We start from the raw sequence: 24887 nt of genomic DNA on the forward strand, positions 1-24887 counted from the left end.
TGAAGTTATTCCGAAGTTCTCTGGAAGAAATCATACAACTTGTAAGGATTTTTTTTTTAAACCTGTAGAAATTAATCTCATTACACTGACAGCATAACTACGAATAGAGTATCGGCTTTGGAAAGGAAGGACTAGTGCACTTCAGTAATGATTGTGCCCCATAATCCTTTGCGTACTTGAGTTGGTGTCTGACTGCAGTCCCACCTTTCACACACTTTCAAATAACAGTGCAATTTTTTTTCTGTTTTGTGCATTTGCCGTTTCTGTCATCCTGTTTATAAAGTCGAGAAAATGGTTTATTTCATACAAGAAATCCTCTTCCCATGGGTTGTAAGTCGGGTGTCTTATCCTGTGTGTTTAAGAATCAATTAAATAAGCCCTCAGGTGGCTCACTGGGATAGTATCGCAGACTGTGGCCATGTTCTGAATTTCATAGTCTTGGGCTAGTTTCATAGTCTTGGGCTAGTTTGGAAAGAACATGGTTGGCTTTTTTTTTGTGGCACATTGCCTCTGTCTTTTATTTTCAGTTTCTCTTAATTACACTGTAGTCATATAATTAAAAAGCAGTGTGAGGTGCTGTTCCAAACTAGGCGCCTTGACGCTGAGCGGCTATCTTGGCTCTTCTTAGACTCTGTCTTCTGTGCTTGGTTACCTGTCAGATGGCTAAATGACAAAACTGACATTCTTGTACAATGCTGACAAGTGATACTAGTAAAGATCAGCTGCAGGGCTTAACTTCCTGTATGCACAAACACAGTAAAGGCTGTACAACAGAAATGGAAGAAAGTATAAGGTTCAGCACATGCCTATTTACAAAGTGTGTGTTTATGCTTACTAAGGTGTGTGTATGTACGTATAGTTTAAGTATGTGCATGTGCACATATTGCGAGTGTGTGTGTGCATATTATGCAAAGGTAAAGTGAAACCCATGTATGTGCTTATTTTTTTTTGCTATGCCATAGTATTTTGTAAAACCAGTCATTTTAATATGTATTAGTTTTACAGTTATAAGCTGAATGTGGTTAGGCTTCTTGATTTTTGTAGGCATAGAATAGAGCAGTCTGTTTTGGGCAATAAGGTTATTTGTACAGTTTGGTGTTTTGCACCCTGTTCAGTGCTGAAATGTGTTGCGTGTCACCAGAGTAGATAACATTGGTATCCTTTGAGAAAACTTCTGAGTTGTTGATGTTGACACAGTTGTGTTGATAAAGTGCTTTAACATCAGTGCGCACCTGAAGGAGAGGAAGCTAAAATAGAGTCCGAGCTGCAATCTAGTCTGGAAATTCATCTGTTATTTAACTTTTATAAGTTTAATGGAGCAGTACATTCGTCGGGTGATCCCATGACATCTGTAACGTTTTGGCTTAGTTAGTGACATAACATTTTAAGCTGTTCTATTTTATATCTACCTGAAATGAACTTATTAAAATTAAGTATTTCTAATTTTTATTGAGTTGCATATGGATTAGAAGATTGCAATTTCTGCTTTTGGGAACAGTAATATAAATGCATTTACTCCCATTTATGCACGTGTCACGTTTGCCGTTTACCAAGCCGGTTTATTTCTGTATATACGGTATTGTGATACATTACAGTTCATAGGTATTTTTTAACGTTTTGATTCAGAGATAAATACTAGGCTATCAGTCTGCAGACAAGCCTAGTCAATAAACAGAGGTCAGTCTGTTTCATCTAGTGGACATTTTGGTCAAGTGGGATAAAAAACATTTATTCACTGATTGAAAGCAGTATGCAACTATCTTCCAGATAGGATGAGGAATTTTCTGCATAAATGTACATTATGGAAAATCACCTGAATTAAATGACAAAGTGTAGATGGTTTGATTGGTTTTCAGTGTTCCTGCTAGACAGGGAAAGCACGTGCGGACTTTGTGGGGACATGGGTGAAATTCTTGGCTAGGTTTATAAGGTTCTCCGGACCAAACAGCTTAGTATCGTCCTATGAACTTATAAGGCACCACCATTTCTTCTGAGTTATTGCCTATTGCATGAGTTATTTTCTGCTCCTTATAAATTTATTAAACAAATACTTGACTTTCTTTTTCAAAGACTTTTTCTGTATGTGCATCAGTTAAGGCTGACAAAAATTGGGGCATATTAAAATATTGACCGTTTACTATAAGAATTAGAGAAGGTTAGAAAACTTGGGACGAGATAATGGAAAGGAGATGTACAAAAGAACAATGAGAGGATGTCTTTACAGCTCCAAAGTATGCAACAAAGTCCAAAAGTTTTGGATTCTTGGAAGTGTTTGCATAGGCAAATTTGTACCACAGGCAGACATCAGAGAATTGTACCTCAAAAAAGAATATTCCTTCTGATCAATAGCCCCTTGTGTTAATAGATCATAAAAAAGCCAATCAATTTCTTCTTGGGAGAAACCACCCCCTTTCCCCTTGGCAGTTTCTCCACACCCTGCCACTGCTGTCTCCTAAAGGGAAGTATGTCTGTTTGCTGAATTACCCCAGCGAATGCCCACAAAAGCATGGGCTTGACAATCTTATCTTCACTATTTAACACCCAGTGCTCCTGCTAGGTGTCTTCTTAATGATGAGCTGGACCTGCCTGTCCCCCGTCCCCCCAACCCCCCCAGGATGGGTGAGCCAACAGTGACCATCCAAGCCCATTCTCCCTAGTCAGCTCCCACAGGGATCCAACTCACTATTTAAACCTAGGTCACCAGAGGCATAATCAGGCCCTCAGCTCTCTATGCCATAAAAAAGACATTATGTCTTACCATAACGTTCCATTTGTGATGTTGATCCTCGTTCAGTCATTACGCATGGGTATCGGTTCCGACCTCGGAACAGAGCCGGCCATTTTCCAAGCTCGCATCAGCCACAAACTCTCGAGCTAAACTATTACCCATACTTGCCCTCTCCCTGTTACCTCAGATTGAGTTTGCAAGTCAAAAGAAGGTAGAGGCTACCTCTGGTCAACTGACCTATCTGAATCGGAAGGCGAGATCCACTATAAGACTCAGGTGGGAGATGGAGGGAGGGTCGTAATGACTGAACGAGGATCAACATCACAGATGGAAAGTTATGGTAAGACATAACTTCTTTATCTGATGATGTTAATCCTCGTTCATTCCTTAAGCATGGGACAGAGTCCCCAGCTACCTTATTTCTTGGGAGGCCCTCATGGAAGGACGTTCCTGAGCACCAGATAGACAAATGATGCTCTTCCCCTGGAAGCCAGATCTAATTTGTAATGGCTGATGAAGGTATGTGGTCTAGCCCACGTAGCAGCTGCACAAATGTCATGTAAAGAAGCTCTAGCATGGAAAGCAGCGGAGGCTGTACTGACCGAGCAGAATGAGCCTTGACAGTGGTAGTTAACTGAACATTATGCTTGCTGTAAATAAAGGTCACGCAGTCTTTCAATCACTTAGCCAACATAACCTTGGACACAGCACATCCTAATCTAGGTCCAGAAAAGGCCAACAAAAGCTGCTCTGACTTGCGAGAAACTTTAGTTCTGTCCAAGTAGAAACAAAGTTGTCTGTGAATGTCTAGGGTATGTAGGCAATACTCTCCTGTGTTTGAATAATCGGGAAAGAAAACTGGCAATTCAATGGTTTGGTTAAAGGACATGTCAGAAATCACTTTAGGCAAAAAGGTAGGATTAGTTCTCAATGACACTGTCCTTATGAAAGGTCAGATACGGCTTCTTGATGCACACGGCTTGAAGTTCGGAGACACGTCTGGCAGAAGTAATAGCAACTAAGAATAAAGTCTTCCAGGACAAGTATTTGAAGTCGCAAGAAGAAGCTGGTTCGAAGGGTGACATTGTCAAAGCTTGTAAGACTAAAGCCAAATCCCATGGCTGAGTAGGTTCTCTAAAGGGAGGTTTTAGATGAAAAACGCCTTTTATGAAGGTCCTGCATAATTTGTGAGACATGGAAGAAGAATCCTGGACCCCACTTTGGAAATTAGAAATGGCGGCCAAGTGAACTCTGATCATGGAAGCAGAAAGACCAGACTGGAATAAATCAGAAAGATATTCTAGCACTACGGGCATTGGTGCTGAGAAAGGATGTTTTTCTTTTAGCCAGATAGCAAACCTCTTCCACTTGCTGAGGTATGTATTTCTGGTAGATGGCTTATGAGATGCAATGAGAATGTCCCGTGCAGGTAAGGATAAATCATTCTGCTGCAATCACTGAAGTGCAGGAGCCAAGCTGTGAGCTTTAGGCTGTTTAGGTTGGGGTGAATAAGGTTCTGTGGATGGGAGATAAAAGTCTGGGGTTGGATCGATCGAAAGTCCACAGTTGATCTAGCAGGTGAGGCCACAGGAAGGGGAACCAAATCTGACGAGGCCAAAATGGTGCTATGAGAATTCATTTGCTCTTCAACCGGTGGGCTTTCTTCAAGACCTGGGGAAGAGGAGGAAATGCATAAAGTAGACCCGAGAGCCAATTGTGGACTAGAGCATCCCTGGGTGACTGTCCCAGAGGGGGAATCAGGGTGAAAAAATTGCTGCATTTGCAGTTGATTGGGGAAGCAAGGAATACCCCAGTGGTTGAAAATCTTCGCCGCTATCAAGGGATTCAGGGACCACTCGTGAGGTTGAAGAATGCGCCTGCTGAGTCTGTCTGCTATCACATTGGAACTCCCGTGAATGTGCGTTGCTAGAAGAAAGCAGTCGGTAGCCATCGCCCATTGCTATAATCTCGTGGCCTCCCAGCAAAGGGGATAAGACTTCGTTCCGCCTTGCTTGTCGATTTACCAGACCACCGCCATGTTGTCTGATTGAATCGCAATGGTCCCAGATGGCAACAGGGCATGAAATGCTTGCAACGCCAGAAGCACAGCCCTCAACTCCAGAACATTTATATGCAGATGGGCCTCCATTTCAGACCACGTACCTTGAACAATCTTTCCCTGAAATAGGCCCCCCACCCCATCAGGGAGGTGTCCGTGGTCACTGTGGCCATGGGCTGTTAGGAGGAGACAGAAGCAGATTCCGAGACAACCACCAATTTAAGTCCTGCTTGCACCTGTGAGTTATCAGAATCACGGCTGAAGGAGGGAGCTGAAAAGGGTACCACTGAGTGAGTAGTAACCACTGTAGAAGCCTCATGTGAAACCTGGCCAGGGAAACAATTGTAATGGAGGCTGCCATGGAACCAATCAGCTGTAGAACCGAGTGAGCTGAGGATTTCTCCTTTGAGAGGACTGGAATCAACTGTCTCAATCTTTGAATTCTGTGCTCCGGAATGGATGTTCTGCAGTTCTTTGTGTTCAGGAGAACCCCTATGAACTCTGTGAATTGAGATGGTGAGATTGGATGTCTGCCAATTTATAATTATGCCTAGCCTTTCTGCGGTGTGAAGAGAGAAAGCCAGGGCTTTTTCTAATAGATGACTGGTGGAGGCGGTGATGAGCCAGTCGTCTAAGTACGGAAAAACCTGGAATCCCTGTAGTCGTAGAACACTGTGACAACTGCCATGCACTTTGTGAACACTCTGGGGGCTGTAGAGAGTCCGAAGGGCAATACTCGGAACTGATAATGACGGGTTCCTGCATGGAAGCAAAGGAATCTCCTTGACTGTTTGTCCACTTTTATGTGGTAGTACGCATCTTGAAGATCTACAGAGAACATCCAATCATCTTTTTCCAAAAGTATGAGGATAGATTGTATAGTGACCATCCGGAATTTCTGTACCTTTACGAACTTAACACACTGAGATCCAAAATTGGTCTCTAGTCTTTTTTGGCACCAAAAAAAGTCTTGAGTAGAATCCAGATCCTATCTGGTCTGGTGGGACTGTTTGGATGACTCTTTTGCTTAGCAGCTTTGCAATCTCTAATGCTGCCTGTACCCTTTGACTGGGTGGCACATCAGGTAATTTCCTTAAGGTGGCGGGATAAAGATCGAATGGGATATGGTAACCTCTGGTTATTATCTTTTGTACCCAAGAATCGATGATGACGGTTAGCCAGGTAAGAAGGGTACAAACAGAAATGACCCCCAACCACTTCCAGAGGAAAGTAGTTAGGCCGCTCCTCAGGAGCACTGGTAGGGTTGGCCAGTGAAAGAATCCCTGGAATCCTGGTTACACGGACCTCTTCTGCCCCGAAAGGGGAGTCTTCCCTGAGAATTTCCCCCTCTGCCGCTAGGGGAAAAAATAGTAGTGTGCGTCACGGAAAGAGCCCTGAGATTTTTTTGTGCCATATCTTCCCACTCTTTTAGTTTCTGGGGAAAGCCCGTTGAGGGGAAGAATAACGGACACCCACGGCAGAAAGGGTCTTACTGTCCTGCTCACATCTAGGCAGTGTGCTTTTAACTTTGGGACCAAACAACGAAGAGTCTTCAAGTGGAGCATTGATAAAGGAAATCTTAAAGGGTTCCACAAAATCACACAAGCACATCCAGTCTCAGAACGCCTGCACCCGCTGCTCTAGCTGCTCCTTCTGATGCGTGAGAAATGAGATGCATGGAGGAGTTAGAAATAGATTCAATGGTGGCTAATTCAGAGGCCACTTTGTCACTGACTTCATCAGACACAGCACCAGCCAAAGTTTGAGAGCTCAGAGATCAAGTCTCTTTGATGCCTGGTAAAATGTGCCATGTAGTTCAGAGCCTTTATTGCAAAGGTCCCTGATGCAAAGGTATGCTTCCCAATTCTGTCCAGAGCCTGTGACTCTCTGTTAGGCGGATGAACAGTCTGGCTTTCTTCGTCTGCCAGGTCGTTTTAAGTTGCGGCCGCCACCACCAAGGTATCTACCGGAAGACCTTTGGACCAATGGGGGTCGCTCAAAATTTTATCTGGCCTCCGGGGAATGGCCTCAACTGTGTCAGGAGCCTTCCATGCACGCTGCAAGATGAGCCGGACCAGTTCGTCGGCAGATGGAGTAACCCAGGAGGTAGGGGACCGGGCACTAAAGGCCTGTAGGAAAGTACAGTTGTGTACACTTACCATAAAGTTTGTTAGAGTGTATTCACTGTTGCAGTCATTACATTTGGGTAATCTGCTGGCAGGTTGCCCTCAGTCGGCCTGAATATCAAAGTCTTGGGTCATCTAAAAGCAAATACACCACAAAGGCTGTAGAATATAGATAAGGAAAGAAAAGCTGTAGAATAAAGGGGGAAGGCAGGTGGGTAACCCGGACTGCAACAGTGAATACACACGAACATCTACATTTATGGTGAGTGTACACAACTGTACTATGTTCTTCGTGTTTCACTGTTGCAGTCATTACATTTGGGTAGAATCCCAAAGCTATGGACGGGAGGCTGGAACTAAATAGCATTAGGAACAGCTATAAGGCCCTGCAGAACTGCAGTGGCAAAGCCTGCCTTGGACTTAGAGAAGAGAGGCAAATGATAATGCTTTGTAAAAGTATTAACAGAACTCCAAGTAGCAGCTTCTAGAATGTCTTTGGTTGGTACCCCTCTGAGAAAAGCTGCTGATGTAGATGCAGCCCTGGTGGAATGTGACCCAATGCCCTTGGGCACCGGTTTACCATGATGCAAATAGCAGAAACGAATGCAGTGGCTTATCCACTTTGAAATAGTCTGCTTTGAAATAGCCTTTCCCTCTGATCCTGCAGCAAATGCCACCAGTAGCTGCTCAGACTTTTAGAGATTTGGTCCTGTTTAAGTAGAATCCTAGTTGTCTGTGCACTCCCAAGGAATGCAGAATCTGCTCCCCCTTGTTCTGTGGATATGGATAAAAAGTTGGCAGGTGAATAGTTTGGTTAAGAACCACACTGGATACCACCTTAGACATAAAGGAAGGATTGGTCCTGAGGGACACCCTGGCTGGGTAAAATATAATAAAAAGCTGCACAGCCATGTGGGCCTGTAGCTCTGAAACCCTTCTTGCTGCTGAAGTGATTGCCAGAAGTAAAGCTGTTTTCCAGGATAAAAACTTTATATCTGCAGTAGCAGCTGGTTCAAATGGAGGCAGAGTGAGCTTTTCCAACATAAAACTGAGGTCCCATGCAGGGATTGGTGATCTTCTGGGAGGCCTTAAATTTTTGGCCCCTCTAAGATACTGTTTTAGCAAAGGGTGAGAAAAGATTGGTGGCTCTGTGTTGTAATGAGCCGAGATGGCAGAGGGATGGATTTTTTATTGATGAAAAAGATAGGCCCTTGTCAAGCATCTCAGTCAAGTATTGTAAAATCTGAGGAATATTTGGCTTTGCTGTGTCAGTTCCTCGTGCTTGTTTCCAAGCACAGAATCTCTTCCATTTATCAGCATAAGATTTTCTAGTACTAGGCCTTCTGGCTTCCAAAATGACATCCATCACAGATTTACTGAGAGATGTTGTTTGAATAACTACATGATCAGCCATGCTGCCAGGTTCAGAGTTTGGAGCAGATTGTGCAGGATTTGATTGTTCTGCTGAGACAATAGATAAGGTATTTGAGGCAAGTACCAAGGAGGAAGTTGAGACATATTCCTCAGGATTGGGTACCAGTGTTGGCGAGGTCAGTCCGGGGCAATTAGAATCATTTTTGTTTTTTCTCGTCTGACCTTTACTAGGACCTTGGGAAGAAGAGGCAGAGGAGGAAAGGCATAGACTGATTGGATGCCCTATCCTTCAGTTGGGAAAAACCTCTTTCCATACATGTCTAGGGCATCCACTTTCCATGCTTGTCTGTGATAAGTCCTTGCGCAGAATTTGTCCAGTTGATAACTCTGGGGAAAGGCAAATAGATCTATGTCCGGGCTCCCCCATTTCTTTGTTATCATGCTGAGGACTTGTGGATCCAGCTTCCACTCGTGAGGGTCCATAAGGTTTCTGCTTAGGTCGTCTGCCAGAGCATTTTGTTTTCCTGGCAGGAATTGAGCTTGAAGATGTACTTGGTAAGTCAAGGCTGTGTCCCACAATGCCATGGCTAGTCTGCAAAGGGGGTAGGATTGTGTGCACCCCTGCTTTTGTACCACATAACCATGGTGTTGTCCGTCTTTAGCAATAGTTGTACTGGATGAAGCAAGTCCTTGAAGGCTGTCAGGGCATTCTGAACAGCTAACTGTCTCTTTCTGGTTGATATGCAGATGCATCTGTTTTGGGCTCCATATGCCCTGAATGCATCTCTCCTCCAAGCATAGTCTGATGCGTCTGTAGTTAGGATTTGGTTGGCAGGGGGTAGAGTGAAAGATCGTCCCATGTTCTGGTGACAAGTCTCTGCCCACCAAAGAAAATCCCGTTGTAGGCAGGTAATGAGGGGAATCTGTTTCCAGAATGACAATGTTGACTCCATAAACTTTTTAGGTACCACTGTAGTTTCCTCATATGCAGTCTTGCATATGGAATCAGTAGAATGCAGGATGTCATGAACCCCAAAGCCTGCAGAATTTGTCTTGCAGATAACTGGGTTTCTGTTTGAAGTAAGTAGTCAGTTGCCTTTGTTTGTCTGGCGTAAGGTAAGCCATCTGGGCAGTTCTATTCAAGCTTGCACGCAGGAATGTTATCTTTTGAGAGGGTACAGTTGTGATTTATTTTCGTTTATTGTGTACCCTAGGCATGTTAGAAGCCTTTTCACAAATGCCAGATGCTGAAGAAGAATGTCCTTGTTTTCTACTTGAATGAGACAGTTGTTCAAGTAAGGATAGATTTGTATACTTCTTTGTCTGCAAAATGCAATTACTGGTGCCAGGCACTTTGCAAAGACCCTGGCGCAGTAGACAAGTCAAAGGGCAGTGCAGAGAATTGGTAATGCATAAAACCAGCCTTGAAGCGGAGGTATCTTCTGCACAATTCCCTTATTGGGATATGCAGGTATGCCTCAAGTCTAGAGTCACTAGCCAAGTGTTCTTGCCCAGCATGGGCAGAAGCTGTTGCAAAGTTAGCATTTTGAATTTTGGTATGTCCAAGAACGTGTTCAAAATTGATAAATCCAGTATTGGGCGCCAGGCATTGTCTTTTCTGGTTACCAAGAACATTCTTGAATAAAACCCGTCCTTTTTCCTGTTCTGGCACTGGCTGAACAGCCCCCATATCCATGAGGGACGTAACTTGTTTCTGTGCCTTTGTCCATTGACTTTGTGGCAGATCTGGCCAACCGTTTGGAATTGGCAGTGTGTGGAAATCAAATCTATATCCCTGGGATACTGTGTTTAATACCCATGTGTCCTGGGTTATTAACTGCCAATTTTGAGCAAGAAGTGCTAGCTTTCCCCCTAAGGGGGCTGCCAAAAGATAAGTGCTTGGTGATGGGAAGTCACTGAGACTGTTTACTGGAGGGTTGCGCTTTATTTCCTCCAGATTTGGAGGTAGAAGCACCCCATTGCTTTGACCTGTAAGAATCCTATGATTGGTATCTAGATCCCTTTGAGCGCCTGGATTTGCCCCGTGAAGCTCTATCGGACACAGGAAAGGACCAATTTTTTGTAGGCCAGTGTCTACTGAATCTTGGTGGTTGCATTTGTAAAAGGTCTTTTACACTTTGCATAGACTTAGCTTTGTCTTTCATTTTCTTTAAAACCTCTTCTGCCTTATTACCAGAGTATCATGCTGTAAAGGTGCATCTAACAATTTAGCTTTAACATGATCAGGCAAATTTTGCTCCTTTAGCCAGGTATGCCTTCTAATCACAGATCCAGTAACTGCGGCCCTGCAGGAGGCTTCCAAGGAATCAAAACCACATTGCAAAGTATGCTTTCCAACTTGTTCTGCTGCATGCAATAATTCCTGTAATTCTTTATTTTCCACACATTCAGAAACCAACATAATTTTCTCTTTCAATAATCCCATAACATGCTGTTGATATTTAAGCATATGAAACTGGCTGTTTAAGGCCCTAATTGCCAAGGTTGCAGACGTATAAGCCTTCTTTCACCATCTATCCAGCACCCTGGAATCTCTATCAGAGGGGGTAGGATTCTTAGCTGTTGAGGCCTTTACACCTTTGGGACCTTGTGAGATAGGTCAGCAGCAGGGTTTTTGAATAAAAATTTGTGAGAGTCAGGAACCCTGTTTTTGAATAAAAATTTGTGAGAGTCAGGAACCCTGTAATATCTGTCTGGCTTGCTAGGAGCCGGAGGTAAGGAATCTGGAGTCATGCTTGATTCCGAAAACACATCAACAATGTCTAATACAGGAGGTATGGCTAAAGGCCTATGTTGAGGGAGAAGAAGGAAATCCCTAAGCCTCTTTTTTGATTCTGAGAAATCTTGACTGTCCCAATGAAAATGTTCCCTCAAAGTATGCAGGGTTTCTCCAAAGGAATAATCTTCAGGAGGAGATGCAGATGGGATGGATTTCCTCTGCATCTGAATCCTCATAGGGTGGTAAAGAGAATTCCTGATCAGAAGAGGAATCAGAAGGAACAGAAACCTGATCTGAAGATTCATAATCAGTGTCTTGCCTAGGCCTCTTATCGGGGGGGCGTTGGGAACCCATGATCAAGGTAATTAGGTCTTCAGCCATTTTGATCATCTACTTTTTGGGCATAGAGGCCTGAGCACATGGCTCATGCGTCAGTTTTTTAGCCTTAGAAGTTGCTTTTGTCTTTGTTTTTGAAGTTGGCGTCGGTTTTATATAGAAATGTTGAGGCCTGAAGACACCCTCAGAAGCCGGTGCCTGCTCAGCGGCTCTGGACCCATCCGAGGGAGACACATCCGCGGGTACAATACTTTGAGAATCTCGCGGCATGACGGACTCCAAATGGGTCTCAGGTAGAGGCCTGCAACTCGAAAGTAGCTGGTATCAGGGGCTGCAAAAGCACCTCACTGAGTACCGGCGACTGGCTTAGGAGAAGCTTTGTTGTCGGTTCTGGACCTCAACAGTCTGTCTCTGTCCTTTTCTTTGCGTTTTTTGTGAACTCCGGTAGTCAGATTGCTATCCGACGACATTTCAGGGTAGTTAAATCAGTTTCCAAAATATTTTGAAGCAAAGATATACAGACGCTTAATAGTGCGTTGGTTAAATCTAGCACAAAACCGACAGCAAGGCACGTTATGATCTGGGCCTAGGCAAGGAATACAGTACAAATGAAAATCCTTATGAGGTATTTGCTTCCCACAAGTAATGCAATTATTAACTTTTACTGAAATCGGTATGGAGCAAGAAAAAAAATTTCCCCAACGGGGTACCTAGCTTTAATTGAAGACTTCGGTTCTGAAACTCGAATTCTAAAATTTCAGGAGTTGGCAGACCGGCACTTGCGAACTGCTTCTGCTTCGGGCACTGCGCGGCAAGAAAGACTGAAGAAAATGGAGTTGGCTGCCTGTTTTATACTCCTGATGACCTGACCTGGAAGAGGAGACAGCAACCGAAGCAGGACCCAAGACTATAATATTCAGGCCGACTGAGGGCAACCTGCCAGCAGATTATCCAAATGTAATGACTGCAACAGTGAAACACGAAGAACATCACAGTCTTCAGAGGTTGGGTTAGAGAGCTGCCAATCACCTCTCTGTTTCAGGATTTCTAGGATATCTCCGAAGGATACCTCAGAGGGTGACCTAGAGGACCCTTTCCCCATCATCCAAGTCTGTGTCTTCGGTGAGAGACTCCTCAGTGGAGTCCATGTGTTTCCTCTTACACGAAGACTTCCGATGAACTTCCTCAGAGGAACTGGGGAAGACAGCTCAACAGGGGCCTCCTGTGGGGGTAAGTCCTGAGGCTCTCGTGCCCGGTGTTCTTGTGTAAAAAGTGGAGGCACTGATAGTATAGAAACATCAGCCAACGCAATAGTCTTCTCCCGACTCGGAGTTCTGGACGGCTGCGGAAAGCCGAAGAAGGGATGCCACAGTTAGCATCCTGGGTAGTGGCAAGAAAATCCTGCTACAAAGGCAACTGAGGCTCCTTAGGGAGATCCAAAAGGGGAACCGCAGGTGAAGACTGTGCTATAGTAAATGGGCTTCCAAGACAGTGACGGGGGCCCTGATGAAGAATGGTCACCTCCCGAGGAAGTACATGTCCTGGGAGGAAGAATACCTCTAGCCAGAAGCAACTGATCCATAAGACGTAGCAGATCATGTTCAGAGAGACTTCTAGTGGATCTCAAACCTAGCTGGAGGAGAATCAGGTCTATCCAAAGTTGGAACAAGTTCAGTGCCCACAACGATGGGAGTTTGTACCGCAAAAAGAGGAGTTGGCAAGGCCTGAACAACAGTAGTATGCCCAGATGGAACCAATCGGTGTCGAAGGTAAAGTCTGCACCGAAGTCGGTACCGAAGTGGTAACTGGCGGTGTCGAGAGAGTTTGCAACAGAAAGGGAATGGTCAGTGCAAGAGCGAGTAGTCGGCGCCGAATTGATGGTCTGAACCGAAAGGGAGACTGGCATCGACACACATCGGTGCCGACAAAAACTGCATGGACTGTACTGTTGGCGCCGATGGAGTCTGAACAGAGGAGCCCCTTGGTTCTGACGCGGAATTAGGCACACTACTCGGTGCCGAAAAAGTAGATGGCTCCAATGGACTCTGAACCGAATAACTAGGCTCCGAAAATGTCGGTGCCGAAGAGGCCAAATCCGTAGTGGAAAGCTTAGGTTTTTTTGGTCTTGGTTCCATAGGGCCCCCAGCCGGAGAGGATGGAAGAGACTTAGATTTTTTTTATATCATCATCACTCCTTTTCTTGTGGGAGCTTGGAGGGGATGAGACCTCCTTCCCAGAAATAGCCTCTGAAAAGGAAGACTTAAGTAGCCCCTTTAAAATCAACTTATTCTTTTCTTTCAATGACAATCCTATTGCTGAAATTCTTACAAATCCCGCAAGGCGGGTCAACCGTTAAATGTGGCACACCCAAACAATAAACACAAAGAATGTGCATCAGAGACAGGAAATTTATGGCCACATTCCACACACCTTTTAAAACCTGGACTGCCATTTTTATCTGTCATAGTAAAGAAAGGGAAAGAAGGGTTAAGAAGGGTTACTAAAAAGGAATTACCCGAAGGTAAGGCCCAGAAAGATTTACCAACGATGGTACAGGGAAAGAAATACCTCGTCGGTAAGAGAAAGAAAAAAACAAAATAAGAGCACAAGGAGTAGTCGCGCTAGGTGCAATAAGGTAAGAGATAACTAAATAACTACATTTTTTCTTCAAAAAGTTTAATCAAATTTTTGAAAATATCAAAAATGTGTACTTGGCTCAAAAGAATTAGCCTAACACGACCTAACTGACGCAGCAAACGAAATCTGAGGTAACAGGGAGAGGGGGATTATGGGTAAGAGTTTAGCTGGAGAGTTTGTGGCTGACACAAGCTTGGAAAATGGCCGGCTCGGTTCCCAGGTCGGAACAGATACCCATGCGTAAGGAATGAATGATGATTAACATCATCAGATGGTATTTTATAAAAAAAAAAAATTGTTGGTTTGTAAACAACTGGTTCATAGATGGCACAGTGGTGCAGCAGTTACTTAAGCATTTCAGACTCTGTATTTCCTGTTTAGTCCAGTGCTGTTGCCCATGATTTTCCAGAAGCTCCTTTTATAGCCAACCAACATCTGGTATGGAATAAACTTAAAAATATACTGCTTCATTCAAAGAAATCTCATGAGAACTTGTTTGCCTGGAAAAAGTATTTATTTATGTTTGGATTATTATGAAGGGAGGTTTGTTTCAATTTACAGAGATTTCTGTCTGTTAACACAAACCTTGCTTAGAAGTATTATTTTTGGGCAGCATGATGTCTTTCTTAAGTGCTTTACTGATATTTACACTTTTATTTTACTGTGTTGCAGTAATGTGAGAAGTGATTCTCTCCCTTTCTCTGTGATTTTAGATCAAATTTTGGGGCAGTAAAAGATGACAAATGATTATCTTAAATATTTCTGTCTGGCAAAGGTCTTGTGGTGTATGATGTATTTTTCTAGAAAGTTCTTTAGTTTTAGATTTTAAAGCTTTAGGTCTTCTGATGTTTATAATGTACTGATAAGCAAATGTATGTTGTTGTTTGTCTTTTGGCTTTTCCCGGTTAGGGGTCGCCACAGCGGAACTCCGGTCCACTAATGACTGGCAGTAGATTTTCAGAAACGCCGAGGTGCCAGCTCGACGTTCAACCTTCAACTAAGGCATGCCCATTTACGCATGTCTTTCGAACGCCCACCCAACCGCGGGGTAGACATGCAGACTCCACACAGAAGCCACTCCCCACACTCCAGCCGAGAATCGAACGGGAGAACCTCTTGCTGTGAGGCACCAACACCACAGTCAACAGTGAATTTATCATCTGTGTGAAAACAGGTGTAGATGACGTAAGCCCTATAATGAGAATTTGTTATAATGTCCTTGTATATCCTTTTTGGGAGTCTGACATGATCCTGAACATCCTGACACTTGCAAAAAAATTACTAAGCCCCAATGATTTACTACTTCCTAGCTTATTACACACACAACTCATTGAATGATTGAGTTTTTACAAGTTGTTTCTCTTTCCTTTCCCTTAGGCTGTGAAACCTGCCATTTGCTTCTGTAAATTAGGGTCTGCCCCCATCACGTTTGGGGAAATGTTTCATTTTGGTGATTCTGCATCTCTCAACATTTTACTGAAAGAGGTTGCTTGGGTGAATGTTTCATTCTGGTGCATGTGTATGCCCACATGTACTACTGAAGATGTTGCTTGGGGATACAATTCATTTGTGTATCAGGGAACTGCTTCTACATACATGGTCAGACTGCTGAAGTGAGCATTGGGCCAAATAGTTTATTATGTCATTTTGGTGCTTGTACATACACAACACAAACAACTGATGGGTTTACTGGGGAAGATAATTCATCAGTGTGTCACGGAAAAGCTTTTGCATAATTGGAAAATCCATTTGGCCATCTGAACGTATATTCTGAGTTAGTCTCTCTTTCTACTGAATAATGTCTGGGTGGTATGAGAGGCTTAGTTATATATTTTTTTGCCGATTGTTGGAATTGCTCAACCAGATATTTTGGAGAATATTTCTGCCCTTTTCACTTCTGTCTGTTACTGTAAAAAGAGGGATGGTTAGGTGAGAACATAAATTGCTACTTTTAGGACCAATTCTTACATGGATCAACCAGATAAGTTTGACATTTCTGCTTGCAATTCTCTTTATGATTAGACTCAGTAGTTGCCTGAATGAATGAGATAAAGGTTATTACTTGCAGACTACTACCAACATGGAGCTACCATATATTTTGGGCAATATTCTTGACTTTGTCAGTCATGTGTGGAATTTAGGTGGGAGGAAGGGCTCAGGAATATATACTGAATTACTCAGGTCGTTTCTTAACGGATGATGATGAGTCTGTGTTGCATAACATCTGAACAAGGTAATATAATGAATGCCTACTCAAAAGGTTATGTGCAGCAATTATCACTTGTGTCTGAGCATGCATACCTTTGCAGTAATGAAATGCAGCTCATTATTCACATTAATAATAAGTGCAGTTGCAATATAACACTGAGTCATTATCACTTTTCAGGTAAAACTCTCAGCAGCTGTCACGGTTATTCACATAAGTAGAAGTTATCACATTGATGAATGCACAAGCCAGATTTGGGTGTTTGCCTGCATGCAGTCATGTCAAGCCACCCTCTCACACACACACCATGTGCTATCATTTTTACAATTTGTTGCATACAGACTAAAGTCCCCATTGTGGTTATATGCTTCATACTTTTGTGAACTACTGCAATTGAAAATCGCATCTTGTAGTAATTTCCTGTATCACACAGTCACTAGATAGTTTTCTGGTGTATTGCTTTTCAACTCCCTCTGTGCAGGTATATAACATCAGAATGTTGTATACGGTTGTGTTTTTCAGGTGTAATTATAAGTGGAAAGCAACCCTCCCCCCATGCAAACAGGCAACGCGCAGCGCACAAGGCGAAACAGTTGCAGAATAGGTCCATGCGTGGACTGATGCTCAGGGTTGGTGGATCAACTATCAGCCATAACAGCATCACTACAGAAGATGATCACCTTTTCAGAAATGAGAGAGTTCACCTAAATGAAGATGGCATTGAATGTTTCTTGAGTGATCTGCACAATGGTGTGATGGCAGCAATATACTGGCAGCATGCACCTAGTGACAAAAGATGGAAAACAACCATGAACAAGTAGGAGCAGTATGGTAAGTGACAGTTTATTACATTTCATGACTACCTTTTTCACTATTTAGAACACACTAAAATAATTGCAACTGTACCTCTGCTAGGGAACATGTCAACATGCTACGCAATACCTCATTTGAAGACAGTGTTAATCCTCACAACATGGCAAAATAACTGTGCCCGTAAGCTGTACAAATGCACAGATATCACAGTTTGTTTAGGACTTAGGTTAGGAGAGTTGGCATTTTTTCATATTTTGGTAAATAGCTTTGCTAGGGAAGTTGTCAATGTGCTAAGTGATACCTCATTTTGAAGACACAGGAACTGTCTGTAAGTTGTACACATGTACAGATATCAGTTTTTTTAGGACGAAGGTTAAGGTAAAAAACTTTGCTAGGGAGCATGTCATTGTGCCAAGTGATAACCTCATTTTGAAGACAGTATCAGTACATACAACATGGTAAAAGAACGGTCTCTGTATGCTGCACACATGTACAGATATCACAGTTTTAGGACTAAGGTTATATTTTGGTGAATAACTTTGCAAGAGAGCATGTCAATGTCCCAAGTAATACCTCATTTTGAAGAAAGTATTACTCCTTACAACATGGTAAAATAACTCTCTGTATGCTGTACACATCAGTTTTAGTCTTGTAGGAGTATAAAAATTATACATTTGCAATATGTCTCATTACTATCCCCATATCTTTGCAAGGAAGCATGGTGACGACACAAATGACGCATCATTTTAAAGATGACAGTGATCTACACAACTTGTACACGGATATGTAGCCTCTCTCTGTTGCACGTGATGAGATATTATGCTTTATCAATTATGAGAAATATATTAATCATATTTCTGTCAATATGTCCGCAAAGGAGCATCATACAGTAATGGTTAAAGTATCATTTTAATGCTGACATCGACACAAACAAATTGATTACAAAGTGTATGGGTCTACATGGTACATTCACCAAGATATTGTGATTTGTTTTGCCAAAAAATTAAAAAAATGCACAATATCAGCATCCCTTGGCAAATAATTAATAACTTAAATACGCACCATCAACAATTACACGGTTGGAAAGGTCAGGGTCTGCCGAACAACTTTTGTATTTACATTTTTAGTCTGGCTCTTACTGTTAAGAGAGTTATGAACATTTGTTTTCTGCATGGTATTACAAATGGATTATCTGAAGATGAGCTCAGGCTGCACTGTTGTTCCTATGGTGGAAGTAAGCAGGCAGCATTGTCAGAGCTGTTCCGGAGTGAATGAGTTTAAATGGAGAACATTGACATTTGTGCTGTAACAGAGGCCTGGTTCAAAGCAGCAGAAAGCACCTCTGCACTACCAGGCCTAAACTCATTCCACACCTTTCGGCCCCAGAACTTGGACCAAAGCTCCAAAGGCGGTGGCGTTTCCACATTCATAAAGGATATGCACATCTCCAGACTGATACCCCAACATAACATCAGAGATACTTCAGGTGCTAACACTGAGTAAGACAGTGATTCAGGTCATAACCTGCTATAGGTCCCCGACCATGTCCCAAGACTCACACTCCACATTCCTAAGCACCCTGGAGAATATTAGGGTCCAACCTAACACTCATACTGGGCGACTTCAACTACCCCTCCCATTAACTGGCAAAACTAGTCATGTAGGCGACTTCAACTACCCCTCCATAAACTGGGAAAACTAGTCATGTACAAATACACTTGCCCAACGTTTCCTGGAATTCATCAATTCCAATGCACTGGACCAGCTCGTTCTTACCCCCACTACAGGCAGCAACATCCTTGACCTGGTCATTACGAATATGGGCGACAGTTGCTCTACACCAAATAGTCGACTCCCACCTGGTTAGATCTGACCACAAACTAACCACCTTGGAAATCCACATCCCTCCTCCGTAAAGGTAACCACCATGAAAAACTTTTCCAAAGCTAACTTTGGGCTCCTAAAAATAGAGGTGGCTATCTTCACGGCACCGACGCAAATGGAGAATAGTTGCATGACTGCCGAATCATACACCAATGCACTGTGCGAACACATACACAAATGAAACTGATGCGGAATAAGGTCAAGTCCCAAGACTGGAAATCAGCCTCAACAAAAAGCTGAAATCCCTCATCAAATCCTCTAAAGCTAGCTATGAAGACATAATTGCAGCAGATAGTAAAGACAACCACAAGGACTTCTATAGTTATATAAAGAATCTCCACAGCAATACCCAAATTTGCTCTGAGCTACTACACAATGGTACAGAGCGAACAGATATTGCCAATATACTGGCAGAAAGATTGTGCCAACTTCACCTCCCCTCCAAAGGACCACTCACAATACCAGTAGATTGCCAGGCACCCAGTATTACTGCTGCAAAGGTTAAAACATCTCTGTCCAAGGCCAAGAATGCAGCTTCTATGGGACATGACAATATCTCTGCATGTGTTATACATGAACTAGAGTGAACTGGCACCGCACCTGTGTACCATGTTGAATCACAGCCTCACCGGAGGCTTTGTCCCTACCGAATGGCACACTGCTACAGTCATCCCTCTCAACAAAGGAGGAGCAACTACAGACCCCGAAAACTATCACCCCATTAGCCTGACAAGTCTGATATGCAAAGCTATGAAATGCATCATCACAGACCTAATAAACAAGGATATAGGGAATCTCCAAACTCTGCATCCCACATAGTTTGGTTTTGTGAAGGGTAGATCGTGCCTGCTCAACATGGTCGACTTCTTTGAGTCAGTCACCAGAGCTGTGGATAAAGACAAGGTGGTTCATACAGCATACCTTGATCTGGCCAAGGCCTTTGACACCATACCCCACTCAGGAATCATAGAAAACCTCACTAAGCTAGACATCAACTCCTATATCACTAGGTGGGTTGCAAACTGTCTCACAGATAGAACCCACAGTGTTAAAGTAGCTGACTCCAAGTCAGATTGCAGAGCAGTCACGAGGGGAGTCTCACAGGGTTCGGTCCTGGGTCCTCTCCTGTTTAGTATCTACTTCTCTGAGGTCCAGGCCAAAACAAAGACGCTGGCTGACAAAGTTCACAGACGATTGCAAGTTGGGAGCTATTACTAACACCCCAAATTATGTTGACATCCTGCAGAAAGGGCTCACTGAGACCAACGACTGGTGTCAGAACCATGGCCTTAAGCTCAATGCCAAATAATATGTTGTCATCCCCTTTGAGAAAAACTATGTTCCCATGAATTACCACATCAATGATAGTCCACTGAACACAGAAGGCATTATAAGAGATCTGGGAACAGAGGTTGACAACCTTTCTTTTGACTACCACATTGCCACTGTGGTCAGAAAGTCCTTCTATGTGGCACATCTCATTACTAAGGGTTTTGCATCCAGGAGGAAAGAGGTCCCTCTACTTTTCCCTCATCAGGCCAATCATAGAGTAAAATTGCCCCATTTGGCATGTATCTCACTAGACATCTGCAACAATTGGAGAGGCCGCAAAAGTACCTCACAAAGATGATCCTAGGCCTTAAGCACTTGTCCTTTATAGACAGACTAAAAGAAACTCTGTTCGCCATCTCATATCGCCTATTTAGAGGCGATCTCTGCTTGATTTACAAAGCCAGACTGACCCAGCTCTGTTAGAAATGCTACAGCTAAAGAAATCCCAATCCCTCCACACCACACGCTCCAGACACCTCAACCTCATTACCACAATCAACACAACATGCCGGAGGTACAGGTTCATAACCCAGGGACTGCCCATGCTATGGAATACACTTCCCATACATGTCAGAGCACCTCACTGTCCCTCTTCAAGAGAAATCTTGATGAGTGGATGGGAAATAGAAAATTCACCCCAGGGATCACTCCAGTGGCTCTACTCGACTGAGGCACTGAGAACTAATATCGGGTGGCACGATGCCAGGGTAATTCTACGGGCTAGGCTTGTAAAGGCTCCAGGGCCATTAGCCTAGCACACACATATGAACCTAAAGATCGTTACTGCAGCCTGTTGTAAAAACAGGATAATTTCCCTACTGCATACCATGCATGCCTCATCTCTCTGCCTAACTGTACAGCTACAGTAGAGATGGGTAAACTGGAACAGGTCTGGTGCACCTTATAAACCCAAACTCTATTTCAAAACAAATACCTACATCTAGTGAACATCGTTTAATTAAAGACTAAATAAAAATACATTAAAAAGTATAATTTTACAAAAACATTTAAGAACTCAGTAGTCACAGCATAGCCAGAAGTCAAACAATGACAACTACAGACCATAAAAAACAAAACTCCACCTTGGTCAAAGTCAGCCACACCACACTGGGGATATAAAAGTCCACAGTCCAGTAAAATAAAATAAATGTTTATTTCCAAAACGTAATCCAATGAATGGCAACAATAAATACCATTGTGTTTTACAATTACAGACCAATTTACAACTCTGCTCAATGTCTATATATCAGCTGCTATTTATTCAATCCAGATCCATTAGTTTAATGACACCCATTTTCCTGGGCCAAAATGGCAATGCCATTTATAATTTGCATCATGCCATTAATGCCATTTAAACGAAGGCTTTATTTACAGAATTAATGCCCGAGCAGTATTATGTAGTTAATACAATATCTGCAATTAACTTGACATTAATACCACATTCAGTTTTTAATGTAAACACAATGTTCAGTTTTCAATGTAACCTTGATAACTGTGCCAGTAATTTTAAGGCCTTTTCTCTAGATCCCAGAGTGTGTCAGGGGAAAGGGTCCCTAGGTGCCTGTAAGGCTACATCAGTTAGCACTTAAATAGTGCACTACCCTTGAAAACAATGAAATGATATTTTGATGCCTCCAATACCAATGCAGCAAGGCTTTCAGAAGTAGCCACAGTGTCACCAAATAAACACAAGTACTCTCAAAGGTTAAAAAATTCTCTAAAAGGCAGCCACAATGAAAACTTCAAATATATTCAATAATAAATAGTAAAAGAACCTGAAAATACTAAATATCTATTTACAATAAACACCAGTTTTAAACACAGGAAATATAACACAGACGGATAAATTCACACAGCTACAGAAAAACAGCACTTCCATGAGTACATCCAGCACTTGTCCACTCCAAGAGTTATTTTATTTATTTATTTTTTAAACTGATGAATCTCACCTCCGGCTTGCATTCTGCCCTTTTGCAACAGGATTTGCTGTGTTGAGGAATGCGAGGGCTGATCTCTGCTCTTCACTCAGCTGAATACTAGTAGATCCTTCACAGATGAGCAGCTCCCGGATCAGTTGTATCTGACGCTCCTAAACAAGTAGCAGCTGCTTAGAAAAGATCTCATAGAAACTTTTTTCTCACAATAAACAAGAAGCAACACTACACAGAGTTAAAGATGTCAGCTAATCCAATGCAACTTGAGCACACCTTAATTAAAAAATAAAAGCTCTTCAACAGCTGACTTGCATGTACATATAGTGTATAGAAAGTGATACAAACACAAAAACTATTTGTCATACAGTACTGCATCATCATGTAAGAGCAATTTCTTTACTTACTATAGCCGTTAATGAATGGGAACAAATCAACTTACCGAATTATTTAACCAAAATAAGTCTGAAGTCCATTCTGCTTTAAGTATTACACGAATATGAAGGCACGGGGTCTATATCACTTCAGTGAACAGTCACTTCAACAAATGGCATATTCATTGGATTCCCCTCATGTGAGGGAATGCCCCCCCCCCCCACTAATTATATATACAAACTCTGAGATCGTACTACAGCCAGAAAGGTCAAATTTCCCGATCATGACTGTACCACAATCTCGGTATGAACAGTTCAAGGTAGTTGCACTGAAAATGCCATTCGATGAACTGATTTTTTGCTGAACTGATAGGGACCTGAAGGCACATAAAAATCAAATGACATTACATATTCCTGAAACCATTTTCAGTTATGACACTTGCTCAATTAGAGTTTCTGCAGACACTTCTTATGACCAATATCCCACTCAATGAAAAAAAAAACAAAAAAACAAAAAAAAAAAACAAAAAATTAATCAGTGCTAAAGGAACTACAGAAGTGCACACAGCACGCAAAACACTTAGCAGACCAGTCTAATTACTCCTTGGTATCAAGCATTAGTCTAAAAGCTGTGGAACAAAAACATACAAGAAATCTGGGCAGAAGGACCATCCTTCCAGTGTAAAACTGGGAGGAGTTAATTACCCAGAGCGTAGCTGTTGATAAGTCACGGAAGATCACCTTACTAATTAGTAACTGATTTAAATGCGCTTGTCTGATGCAGTCTCTCATTTATCCCCTACAGAAAATGATAGGGCTGAGCTACAGAAATCATTCATAACTGCATTACTGTATTCTCCTTAGTGGTACCTCACAAGGATTTACAGTATACTATCCATGTTCTTCGATGACCAAATTCAGCACTGGTAGAAACAGCTGTACTGTCATAATATGCCGCTGTCACATTTTTCTTCTACGCTGTTACTGCTCATTTTGCAGAAATGGGGAGCATCTGCCATGAAGCTGTTCAGGAATAGAGAAGTCACTGTTATGATGCACAAGCACATCTAAACACAGGTTGTTCTCAGCAGTGAATGTGGAAATGTGCAACATGTCTTCAGTTTCAAATCTTACCCCAGATGCCAGAAGACCAACGGCTCTTGCATTAATAGTTGCACATGAGCACGACCACACCCTTCACTGCACTACTCTGAGTACTTTACTACAAAGAGAAAACAATACAGAGTCATTCAAGTGGGCAGTAGAACTGCACATCACACAAAGTATAAGTGGGTTTTCTATCATAAAAATATTATCACTATTCCTAAATACCTTCATAATAGATGCTGCTCATTTCTGCATAATAAGCTGGCTGTCAAGGAACTACCCTACAATCTTTAAGGATCTGAAGGAATTCCATTAGCTACCTCAGTTTTAAACTTTACACTACTGAATGACCTTTTAGAAACTTGCAACAGCCAGCTGTAAAAATATCCCAGAAAATATCAGACAAAGCACAGTTTTATACCTACCATAAATGTAGATGTCCGATAAACATGCAACTGCAGTCATAACATGTGGGTTGTCCTGCCTCAGGCAGCCCTCGGTCGGCCGGATTCCAAAGCCTGGGTCCGACGTCGGCTGATGTCGCATTTCTCTCCGACGTCTGAGCGGCTGGAGTACATAAGCATCAGCCGACGCCATTTTCTTCAGTGTTTCTTGCCCCAGATGCCAGGTGCCCTCCAAGGAAGGCTGTAATCAAATTGGAAGACAAAAACAGGATTCCAGACAAATAAATGAGCAATAAAACAAATACACCATAACAGATATCCCCAGCTAAGAGTAACAGGGATAGGAGTGGACCCTAGGCATAGAGGGGAATGGAGGGAGGGAAAATCCGACTGCAGTTGCATGTCTATCGGACATCTACATTTATGGTAGGTACAAAACCGTACTATGTCCTTCAAGAATGCAACTGCAGTCATAACATGTGGGTAGAATACCATAGCTTAGCTGGGGGAGGAGGCATGCTCTAGGAAAAGGATGGTGTGGCAATCAAACCCTGCAGGACTGCCGAAGCAAAGCCTGCTCTGGATCTGGAGTATAGAGGGAGATTGTAGTGTTTGGAGAATGTATGCACGGAGCTCCATGTAGCAGCTTCTAGAATGTCCTTAGTAGGCACCCCTCTTAAGAATGCTGTAGAGGTGGCTGTAGCTCTGGTGGAATGTGGTCTGACATTGGCTGGAACAGTCTTTCCATGAAAGGAATAACAGAATCTGATGCAATGTCCAGTCCATTTTGAAATAGTCTGTTTTGAAATTGCTTTTCCTTGGACTGCAGGGGCGTA

At 42.7% G+C, this 24887-nt stretch overlaps 1 protein-coding gene across 5 annotated transcripts in view; it reads right to left on the reverse strand.

Moving 5' to 3' along the window:
• Nucleotides 1–24887, reverse strand: part of RACGAP1 (Rac GTPase activating protein 1) — a 1182394-nt gene that overhangs the window by 967830 nt on the left and 189677 nt on the right. For all 5 annotated transcript variants that reach the window (XM_044083830.1, XM_044083828.1, XM_044083831.1 and 2 more), the window contains one exon: nt 22185–22324. In XM_044083830.1, coding sequence (XP_043939765.1) covers nt 22185–22324 — 140 coding nt within the window. The remainder of the gene's footprint in view (nt 1–22184; nt 22325–24887) is intronic.

The sequence above is a fragment of the Protopterus annectens genome, chromosome 9.part0, assembly GCF_019279795.1.
Source record: "Protopterus annectens isolate FY-2018-M chromosome 9.part0, PAN1.0, whole genome shotgun sequence".
Classification (NCBI taxonomy): Eukaryota; Metazoa; Chordata; order Ceratodontiformes; family Protopteridae; genus Protopterus; species Protopterus annectens.